The 11,739-nt window shown below is 46.5% G+C and overlaps 1 protein-coding gene across 1 annotated transcript in view; it reads left to right on the top strand.

The window, feature by feature from the left end:
• Tmc2 (transmembrane channel like 2) overlaps nucleotides 1-10,910 on the top strand; it is a 53,095-nt gene extending 42,185 nt beyond the window's left edge. The window contains exons 16-19 of the mRNA XM_057781771.1: nucleotides 4,279-4,404; nucleotides 8,508-8,586; nucleotides 9,462-9,579; nucleotides 10,705-10,910. Of these exons, the coding sequence (XP_057637754.1) occupies nucleotides 4,279-4,404; nucleotides 8,508-8,586; nucleotides 9,462-9,579; nucleotides 10,705-10,910 (529 nt within the window). The remainder of the gene's footprint in view (nucleotides 1-4,278; nucleotides 4,405-8,507; nucleotides 8,587-9,461; nucleotides 9,580-10,704) is intronic.
• Nucleotides 10,911-11,739: the final 829 nt, after the last annotated feature.

Genomic DNA, 11,739 nt, shown 5'->3' with positions numbered 1-11,739 from the left:
TCTGCCACCTGTGGTTATCGTAGCCCAGGATGGGTGGCCAGGGAGCTGAGACTTCAGACATCTGCTGCAGGTCTAGATTAATATGTGGCAGCCAGGATTCCGAGGCATGCTGCTCACCTCTATAGAGTAGCAACATGGTGCATTCACGGCTGTCTCTGTTTCTTCACTCATGAATTCACTCATCTTTGAGAGACGAGAAAAAACAATCCTAGCACACATGGAGTCTGAGAAAGAACAGCAGTGTCTGTTGCGGGGGAGAAGAGCTGCCCACAAATCCCCAAGCAATTTGTGTTTGAAGCTCAGGTCTTTGTGTTTTTCTTTTTCTTTTCTTTTTAAGCTTGTAAGGGAGACGGAATGAGTTTGATTCAGTCTTCCTTCTGTAGCACGACTAATAAAATCCCTGAGACAGATATTGGAGTTCATGCTGAAAGATCTAGAGAAGCAAAGCAGCCCTTACTTCTATGAAATCTTCAGACTGTCTCATCCTGCCTTGTATTCCTCTCTAGTGCTGGGATTAAAGGTGTGTACCTCTACTAACTGGCCTCTATGGCTAACTAGTGTAGCTGCTGGGATTAAAGGTGTGTGTCCAACTGGCCTATATACTGACTAGTGTGGCTAACTTTGCACTCTGATCTTCAGGCAAACTTTGTTAGATCATAAACAAAATATTACTATATCCTCCTCTCTCTGAATTTGTTGCCATTGCAACAGCAGCCTTTGCGATTGGCTAGAAGAAGGGAGACAAAAGAGGAAGAAAGGTACCAAGGACCCCCGATAATCCCCAAATGACCATGCACTTGCCAGTGCAGACATAGGTAGTGATGTGGCGGTAACCAAGGTATTCTGAAAGCTTAGACTGGGAGGGTCACTGAACGGAGTACTTATTTATGCTTATAGCGCCACCTTCAGGCAGGAGGCTCTGGTTATGCTAAGCCCTGGTTAACTGAGTCTGTCTGCAAGGTGCCTGATCATGTATATTTTAAACTTTCCAAGTTACTACGGTTTGAGTATGATTCGTTGCCTCTGAAATTAATGTTGGAATCCGGTTGCCAGTATGTCAGTTTGAGGAAGCCTAGACTTTAGAAGGTGGTTAATCAAATGCTAGCAGTGCCATTCTCTCAGGAAACATCGTGGTCGTGAGCGCGTTCCCACTCACGGAACTGGATGAGTTGATTAAGAGGAATTTGTTGTAAAGTCTCTTCTTCACGCATCTGCTCACACCTTAATTTCTACCATGAATGACAGCAGCCACAGGGGTTAAGGAGCAAGTGGGAGACTCCATCAAAGGAGAATAGAAGGCAGGCGATGGTGAAAGCAGAGAAAGTTTTGGGAAATCCGAGATGCTGGCTTTACATATGAAAGAAGGGGACTTGAGCTAAGGGACACAAGGCACACCCTCCTCTGTGGCCTCCCTCAGGGGTGTGGTCCTGACAATAGCTTAGGGTTAACCCAGTGAAACCATTTCAAACTTCTGGCCTCCAGGGCTATAACCCCGTCCATGCATATTATGCTAATCCATGTGTACTAATCCATGTGTACTAATCCATGTGTACTAATCCATGTGTACTAATTGTCATAGCAGCTACCACACTCACACTTCAAAGACAAAATAATGAACACTCAACTTTGACTTAAGAGCATACCATTTGAAGTTCTCTCTCTCTTTTTTTTTGTACTATTTTTACATAATAAGTATGTACGGATAATAAAAAAATAAATGTCATGACATGGTGATATGCATGGCACCTGAAATGTCATAACTGAAATGTTTCAGATTGATTTTTTTTGAGACAGAGCCTCTTTGCATAGCTCAGGCTAGGTTTGTACAATCCTCCTGCCTCAGCTCCCTAGATGCTGGGACTACTGGCACGCAACACAACAGTGCCAATCAATGAAAAATCCACACATAGACTCTGATGCAACTGCTTGGCTCTGCTGTTATAGGATAATATATACCAATATATCATATGTGATATAATGCCATTCTAGCTTAGCCATATACACTCTACCAATAAATGAGCACGGTTGTGTTCCAGCAGAAGTTTATAGACGTTGAAATGTAAAAAAAAAAAAATCATACTTCAGTTTTTATATGTCACAAGATATCATACCTGATTTTTTCCAACCACTTAAAAAACATAAAAAGAAAAAAAAGAAAGAAAGAAAACTATTTTAGCTTGAGGGTGACAAGCTGATCTGTCCCTGCGGCATTATATGTCAGTCTGATCTTTGCACAGAGAAAACTAAGCTGCTGGCTACAGCACTGTATGACACACAGCTGCTGACTTCACGGAGCCCTCTGACTGTGTAAGCACTGTGCCTTGTTGCCTATAGAAAGGAGGGGGACTCGGAGCACAGAAATTTTCAGGAGCTTCTCCAGAGATGAAGGCTCAACCCATGCAGTAGAAAGCCCCGTGGTCCCGAGAGCACCCTGTCTCCACTCTTCTAATGCAGTCTTCCTCACCACGGGGCTGTGGACAGACACCCGAAATATATGTTTAAAAAACAGAATTTCAAAACTGCGCTTTAATTAATTTTTATAATTATCTTAGTAGTTACATTTGATGGTACAACTCTAGTGGAAAGAACCAGGACATGAACGCAGTCATAAAGAGAAAGGGGAGACACCTCGGCTATTAAAGTCCTTGCTGCATAAGCCAGGTTCCCAGAACCCACGTAAAGGCCGGGTATGTGTGGCTTCCCCCCTGGAATCCCAGCCTCTGACGGCAAATCCAGAAGATTCTCTGAGAAAGCTGGCTAGATAGACTAGTCATATTGGCTAGCTCTGGGTTTGGAAGACCATGTCTCCAATAAGGTAGAAAAACAATTGAGAAAGACTCCTGACATCAACCCCAGACCTCCATATGCACGGGCACACACATACACAGGAAAAGTAGGTAGATGAAGGGTTGGAGAGATGGCTCAGAGGTTAAGAGCACTGGCTGCTCTTCCAGAGGTCCTGAGTTCAATTCCCAGCAACTACATGGTGGCTCACAACCATCTGTAATGAGATCTGGTGCCCTTTTCTGGTGTGTGTATATATAATAAACAAAAAGAAATCTCTAAAACAATAAGATGATAGATAGATATATGGATGGATGGACAAACAGAGCCGGGCAGTGGTGATGCATGCCTTTAATCCCAGCACTTAGGAGGCAGAGTCAGGTGGATCTCTGTGAGTCTAAGGCCAGCCCACAGAGCAAGTTCCAGGGGCAGGCTCCAAAGCTACAGAGAAATCCTGACTCCAAAAACAAAAACAAAAAGGTAGATAAATACAAAGATATCTAGATACATACATACATACTTACACAGATAGGATAGACGATAGATAGAATAAAGAATTTAGCCGGGCGGCGGTGGCACACACCTTTAATCCCAGCACTCAGGAAGCAGAGGCAGGTGAATCTCTGTGAGTTTGAGACCAGCCTGGTCTACAAGAGCTAGTTCCAGGACAGGCTCCAAAGCTACAGAGAAACCCTGTCTCAATGTCCCTCCCCCCCCAAAAAAAAAGAAAAAAGAATTTGAACCAGAATCTTCAAATTCCTAAATCTACTTCATAGCACCAAAATTACCATTCAAGAGCCACCACTATCCATTTGTCTCTGGCAAGCAATTTTGGTGTCAGTGTTTACAATATTCTACAGAATTAAAAGGAAAAGAACCTATTATTGTAAATGGTGCAGAAGCCCACCTTGGGACAATCCAGCTTCCTGGTTGGAAGGTTAACTGCAGGTGTGCTCTAGAGGCACTGTGAGGTTTCCACACTAATCTTAGGAGGGCTGCCTCCAGGTCAAGGAGCCCTGAGGACTCCATGTTTGTCTTATAATTAAATCATGGACCATTTCTCCTGTCACAGAGATGTGTGTGTAAGGGTCCAGCTGCCTGGGACTGAGGTAGAAGCATCCTCCAGCCTAGGAGCTCAGGAATAGACCGGGAGCATGACAAGAGCCTGACCCCTAAAAGGAAAGAAGAATGTGTGAGAAAATCCACTTTTTTCTGGCTGAAGAGGTGTCAAACACAGATGAGCGGTGTAGTTTGAGAGTTTGTGTGTTCCTGAGGGCAGGAAGCTAGTGAGTGCTATACAGCCAGCCCCAGCTGTCTGTCCTAAGCAGAACGGCAGCTCCTCGTGGGATCTTCTTTCTTAGTCCGTTTGGAGCAGAGCTCTGGTTCTCTCAGAAAAGCAGTGAGCGGCAGCTTTGGAGCTGTGAGGTCATGGACATGACTGTGTGTGCCACAGGATCTTTGCAAATGCCACAACGTGTCATCTCCTCTTTCTAGTGGGAAAAACAGAATGTACGACGTCCTCCACGAGACCATCGAGAATGATTTTCCTAAGTTCCTGGGCAAGATCTTTGCCTTCCTTGCCAATCCGGGCCTGATCATCCCAGCCATCCTGCTGATGTTGTAAGTTACCCAGGGCCCAGGCTCTGCCTCGTGGGAACGCCTCCTAGCAGCTGAGGCTTTCTGGACAGGGTTCCCCATTTCACTCTCTTAGTTTGGATTCCCCAGAAGTAGACCCTAAGACAGGGTCAAATGTAAGTCATTTATCAGGGAGTGGGGGTGGTGGAGGACATGGTTACCTCTGGTATGGATGAGTTTGCTATGAGTCTTTCCGGGAAACAATGCACCTCAGAGCTACTTGTCTAGGAGTAACGAGTTCAGGGCACTTGAAACCAGGCTGGTTGGCTGGAACTAGCGAAGAGCTCTAGGGTCTGAACTTCTCAGAAAGCAGGGAGTATGTTACACTTGGATATGAAGTGTCTCCTCAGGACCACTATTGAAGCCTTGGTCCCCAGCTGCTGGCGCCATCTTTGGAAAGTTCCAGAAACTTTAGTGGGGGGCTGTCTGAAAGAAGTTGGTCATTGCGTGTATTAGTTACGACTGCTGGGTCACTGTGGCCACCATATCACATGTTCCATGGCACTGTTCCTGGGGAAATGTGAGCAAACATTTACCCTCTAAGAACAGCACCAAAGTCCGACAATGTGGACCAGCGAGTTGATTAGGATCATGTATGGGAGTACGGCTGCAAGGCTACTAACAGAAGCAGAAATGGTTCAAAGACAGCTGCATCACCAAAACCCACCCCAGAGTGGATGGCAACTCAGGGAAGCTCGACAGCTGGTGCTCACTGCACAGCCTGCAGGCAGCTCAACAGGTCAGAGGGGCTCTGCTAGGCGATTCTGCTCAGCTCTGCCTCTCTGAAGCAGCCAGACTGTCTGCGGGTCTCCTGGCAGTTCTTATTGCTTACAAGCGTAGGGAGGGGAGGCCTGGTTCATCAGGTCAGTTCAGGGACTTCCTATGCTGTTTTGGGTATCTCACTGTGTAGCATTGATTGACCTGGAACTTTCTAGGTAGACCAGATGACCTTGAATGCAATGAATTCACCTGCCTCTGGCTCCTGAGTGCTGGACTAAAGACATGCACCACTGTCCACCATCCTAAAGCTTTGTGGAGTTGTTTTTCTGGGTTTTAGCAGCTCGTCAGAAGAACTGACAGTTTCATCTCACTTTCAAACACCCCCAGTCTTGAGTTGCTTCCCTGCAGGATGAACAGAGGAAATTCTATTCACAATACTCAGCAAAACAACCTGAGGGAGAGAAGGTTCACTTTGCTTCTCCTTCCAGAGGCTCAGGAGAACGGTTCTTGTCTTGACTGGCTAGGAAACTGGGAGAGGAAATTTTGGTGCTTGGCTTTCTCTGTTCCCTCCCTACTAAACCCAGGCACCCCAGCTATGGGATGGCACTGCCTACATTCAGATGGCTCTTGCATCCTCGGCTGAACCTTTCTGAAGCCACCCTAGCTCACACCCAGAGGTGTGCCTTACCATGTCCTAGGTGATTCTACACCAAGTCAGGCTCACACTGGGCACGTGTCCTGGGGGCCTGTATCTTGTCTGCACCCCTGAATGTTTCCCACCCACCATAACAAAGCCATCTTACACCCTCTTTGTCAAGGAGGGCTGATAACTCTGAAACCACCACCACCAGAATCGTTCCTCCTTTAAATCGTTTCTCTCGAGTACTTCATACAGTAAGGACACAGCAACTGCCATAGAAGGCAGCTCAGCCTGACCCTGGGCTGTATTAGTTTACTGTTTGCTGCTGTGATGAGCACCATGACCAAAACCACCTGAAAAAGGAAAAGGTTTGTTTGGTTCACGTGACCCTGTGTCCATCACGGAAGGAAGTCAGGACAGGGACTCAAGCAGGAGCACACATGGGAAGCAGAGATGGATACTGCTTACTGCTTGAAACTCAGGACCTCCTGCCCAAGGGTGGCACCACATAAGTCTTCAGTCGAGAAAACATCCCACAGCATGCGCAAGGGCCACTCCGGCAGAGGCAGTTTCTCAGGTGAGGTTTCCTCTTCCCAGTGACTCAGTTTAAGTTAATAAATACCAACCAGCAGATAGACTGAGTTCTCTTCCCCCAACTCCTCCCAGTTCTTCCCCCACCTCCCCTCCCATTCTGACTCTCATTAGAAAACAAACAAGCATATGAGGAATAATAATAAAATAAATAAAAACAAAAATAAACAAGTAATAATAGAACTAAACAGAAAAAAAAGATCCAAAGAAAAAGCACAAGAAACAGATACAGAGCCAGGTGGTGGTGGCGGCGCACACCTTTAATCCCAGCACTTGAGATGATTTTATTTAGATCAGCTTCATATACGTATATATTTTAGGAAGCATCTACTGTATTGTTTCCGTCTGGCCCCTCAAACGTCTTTAGTTTTAGATGTCCCTCCCTATATTTCCCTCTTGTCCCCCCTCTTCCCTCCCCGTCCCTGTCTGATCCTCCCATCCCAGTCCCTACCTTATCCAACTATAACTATGTATTCTATTCCCCCTTCCTAGGGAGATCCATCCCTTCTTTGCCCAATGAAGCATTTATCTAAGTTATTCTTTTATCAATAAAAACTCAGGAGTCAGACATTGGGGTAAAACCTGATAGAGCCACAGAGTGATGAAAAAAATGATCAGCTGACCCTGCCTCTCCACATTCCCAGATCTAAAAGGCCTGAGACTCTTTCTAAGCCTCTCCCTATTCCTTCCTGTGCCTCTCTATCCTATTTGAGTCCTCCAAAAACTCTATGGTTTATTCTGGCCAGCTAAATTCAAGGTTAAACTTTATTGGCAGTCTCAGAGTGACAGTGCAAACAAATGTCTTGCTACCACCCACTTCCTCACTCTGTACATCTCCTCTGTGGCTATACAAAGTGTAGCTTGCTTATTGATGACCTAACAGCTGATATCCACATATAAGTGAATACACACCACATTTGTCTTTGTGGTGATGGGTCACCTCACTCAGGATGATTTACCTACAGATTTCACGATTTCGTTTTTTTAATGGCTGTGTAAATGTGTCCCACATTTTCTTTATCCATTAACCTGCTAACAGACATCTAGGTTGTTTCTAATTTCTGACTATTGTGACTAGAACAGCAATGAACATGGCTGAGCAGGTGTCTCTGTGGTAGGATGGAGCATCCTTTGGGTGTATGCCCAGGAGTGGTATAGCTGGAACCCGAAGTAGATTGAGTCCCCTGTGGCACAACCACACTGTTTCCATGGTGGCTGTATGAGTTAGCATTCCCATCAGCAATGGATAAATGCTCCCCTTACTCCACACCCAGCATATCAGAGCAAGCACGTTTAGAATTTGATTTGGTAGCCAAAGAAGAGAAAGAAAAATTATACTTATGAATTAGATCTCAAAAAGTCCTAAGGTTTATCAGTTAAGATCTGTAACAACAGTGAGGGCTGTATAAGTACATCGTCTCATTGTGGGCATAATCATTCCTCCCGTTTCCTCAGTATGCCTCTAGATAAATCAGATTTCCTCATTCTACGTTGGTCTCCCATCCAAACCACTGGTAGACCCAGTTAGATTAACTTCTAGGGAAACTGACAATAAATTGTGATGCTTTAATCTTTGGAGCAGATTTGAATGTCTTGTCCGTACTCGGGGCCAGAAGTAGAACTCGGATTCCATTCTTTTGACCAGGGGGGTATAGCTTTCAGTTAATGGACCGAAGCTGATCTTGAAGGAGGTGTTCATCCTCAGAGGCCTCCAGGCTGGTTAGCGCCTGTCTAGCTACCCAGCACGACTTCATCAAGTTTCCCTCAACACCAGTGAGATGAGGATAACTATGACACAGACCTGCTACTGGGCAGCTACCCAGGAAAAAGCACTCGCAGCTTCCTCTGCAGACAAGAAACCCTGCTACGCCCTACCTCTTTGGAATCAGGGTGATTCCTTCTACCAACCTTTACTGAACACTCTGAGAACTAGACATATGCAGGTCATGCCTACACTCAATAAAATGGAGAGGGTGTCCAGAACCCTCCCCATGCTGAGCAGACAACCTAGGATGACAGAGCCAGCTCTGTCCTGCTAGAGGAAAAGCTCGGGTAATCCCGGGACCTAGGAAAAGCACTGAGCTCTTGCCATTCTAATATCACAGGAAAATAGGAGGTATGCTTTTTTCTCTTTTAGTCTGGCCATCTACTACCTGAACTCGGTTTCAAAAAGTCTCTCCAGAGCGAATGCCCAGCTGCGAAAGAAAATCCAAGCGGTGAGTCTCTCGGGAGCAACATCCTTAGCGGTGTTGTTGTTTCTTGTGGATTTGCTCTGTGATCTCAGGTGTGTTCTCTCAATGAACGTTTCTGATGTGGTAAATCCAAAATCCTGCCCTACAGGGAGCAGTCCTGTAGGGTTCAATAGCGAGCATGTGCAGTAGGAACATCTGAGAGGCTGACAGTGCAGCTTAGTGTAGAGAAAGTGCTTAGCAGTCACAAGCCTCTGTAGTCAGTCTCTAGCACTCACACATTTGCACACACACATACACATGCCCACATGCACACACACATATACACACACACACATCAAACCAAAAGCAAAAGACAAACAAAACAAAACCCTAGTCATCTTAATAGTGTAAATACTAAAAGGAATGGCCAGACAACACATTGCTGATCCACAGCCCAAGATGTCTCCTCAGTCTCCTTAAAACACGGGCAGCTTCTCTCAGCAGCCCAGAGATGAGATGCCCTGACCGTTCTCTCTAGCAAGATAGACTCTCTTTCTCTCTCTTTCTCTGGCAAATTCTAATAACCTCTGAGTCCTGCCGTCCTCACTTCCTGTCATGCTTCTGGAACTAACATGGATCTCTCCGCCCAATCCCCACCCAGACTTCCTTCTGTTAGCTTCACCGGCTCCTGGCCAGATACAGGAGAACACTGAGATAAAGGCTAGATATTCCGTCAAATGCTGTGTGACCCCCAAACTGCACACTGCACTCTCCAGCTAGCCGTGGAACCAACAAGAGGCAGGTGAAGGTAACCAGCAAGATCTACAGACACAGTCCTAGCTCACGGCTCACAATCCAGGGCTCTAAGCGTAGGACAGCCGTGCCCCTTGCTGGCATAAATAATTCATTTCCTTCTGCAGCTCCGTGAAGTTGAGAAGAACCATAAATCCATGAAAGGAAGAGCCATAATCACCAATTCTGAGGACACACTTAAGAACAGCTCCAAAAGTACCACCCAGCTACAGCTCACTGAGGAAGGTAAGTTCTTTCCAAGTTCCGTGGAAGTTGTGCAGCACATCTGATGTGGAACGGGTCTGTTGTGGGGTTAAGATGGGGTCACTGATGATATTTAGCAATACGAAGCGCCTACCTCATGGGCTGGCAATGACGAAAGCAGCGCATGTGAAGTGCTTAGCGGAGCCCCTGGCGTACAGAATAAACTGACAAGTACCTGCTAGAAGGGGTCCCTTGTAGTTTCTCCAGCAGAGACGTGCTGGAGCTGGAGAAGTAGCTCAGAGGGTAAGAGCACTAGCTGCTCTTCCAAGGGATCAGGTTCTAGTCCCAGCACCCACATGGCAGCTCACAGTCCAGGGCTGTCTGTCTTCTAGTGTCCTTGGGCACTGCATGCACATATCACATAGATATACTTGAAGGGAAAACACTCATATACAATAAATAATAATAATAATAATAATCTTTTAAGAGACATACTGGAAGAGGCTTCTGTCACTACTGTACCTGTTTTTATTGTGGAAAACCTAGGATAAAAGCTCTACCCTTAGCCGGGTGGTGGTGGCACACGCCTTTAATCCTAGCACTCAGGAGGCAGAGGCAGGCGGATCTCTGTGAGTTCGAGACCAGCCTGGGTCTACAAGAGCTAGTTCCAGGACAGGCTCCAAAAAACCACATAGAAATCCTGTCTCGAAAAACCAAAAAAAAGCTCTACCCTTGAGGCTGGAGAGATGGCTCAGCGGTTAAGAGTGCTTGCTGTTCTTCAGAGACCACAAGTTCCCCCAGCACACACAATCCATAGCTTCCAACCCCCGTGACTCCAGCCCCAGGGATCCAATGACTCCTCCTGTCCCCCAGCACAAATCCATAAAAATAAAGACACACAAATAAATATAAATAAAATCTTTAAATAAATCTACAAAACAACCAAGCGAGCAAAATCGCTAGCCTAAGACCAGAGTTCAAAGCATAGTTTCCCAGCCGGTGGCCAAATCTCTTCCTATTGGAGAACAAATCAGACCCCAGGGCAATCTGACAGTTCTCACGGCAGCAAAGGGGGCTAGCATCTACAGGTACAGCGGGGCAGCTCCCGACACTCCAACTGAAAAAAAAAAACAAATCTACATCTTCATTCTTATCTTTGTTTTCCAGAGCCTGCATCTTATTCTCCCAGCCAAATCCAGACCGTGGACAAGAAAGTGCAGAGCCCTGGCAGCTCCAGCACTGACGGCAGGGCCTCACGGCACCACGTTGGAGCTCTGCCACCGAGAGGCAGACCAGATTCTGGCCAACCCCAGTCTCAGGCTTACACATGCAGGTCAGCTTCTGGAAGGAGTACCCGGAGGCCTCACAACTGAGGGCTGGCATCTGTGGGTCTCCCAGTCCTGGGCTTGATCCACAGGCTCTCTCACACACATGCATGTTCCCATATCACACATGTAACAAGAACTTTGATCTCTGCGTTTCAGAACTTGTTACTATTCAAAGGGAAGGGCAATGGCTTCCCATGATTTGGGGTATGGGAGGAGCTGAAACCTTGCTCAAACTGGCCTTCCTTCCCAGTGTCTTGTTCAGGCAACCCTGGACCCTACACACTAGTGCTTTCCCTTGGCTCCAGACTTGGGAGGTGGAGATGAGGCCATGACTTCCTGTGTAGACGTTTTTCATGATGTACGAACTCAGTTTCTGCGGCTCCTCTGGGCAGAACGATGGTGTGGAAGAGCCTACATTTCAAACACCAGCCCTATCTAAAGGAGGCTGGGTGATTCAAATAGCAGCTCCAAGCAAAGGAAAAGAGGCAGATGCACTAGAGCCCTCTTGACAGGAAGGTCGGTGATACCCAGTACCCAGCCTGAGGGAAGCTGATGCCAGTTAAGCACAGAAACTACCCTGGAGCCTCCAGCGGTCAGACAAAGGGACACAGGCAACACAGCTGTTGTGATCCAACTGAAGAAAACTTGAGGATTTCTTAGGACAGGAAAGTCTTTTTCATGAACCAAAATCTAAAAGGAACTGGATAACCTGTTTCCTGTCTAAAAGTCGTTGAAGGTGGTGGTTCTTATGTCTACTAGCAGGCATAAGTCAGGGAAGCCAGGCCAGGAAGGCTTTGCTAGAAGCCAAGACTTAGCAAGGTAGACATCTTAGCTGGGGGTTCTCTAGAAACCCCAAGTGTTCTACAGACAGTAC

The sequence above is a fragment of the Chionomys nivalis genome, chromosome 9 (genome assembly GCF_950005125.1).
Source record: "Chionomys nivalis chromosome 9, mChiNiv1.1, whole genome shotgun sequence".
Classification (NCBI taxonomy): domain Eukaryota; kingdom Metazoa; phylum Chordata; class Mammalia; order Rodentia; family Cricetidae; genus Chionomys; species Chionomys nivalis.
Note: the sequence above shows the minus strand (reverse complement) of the source record. Positions and strands in the feature narration are given on the sequence as shown.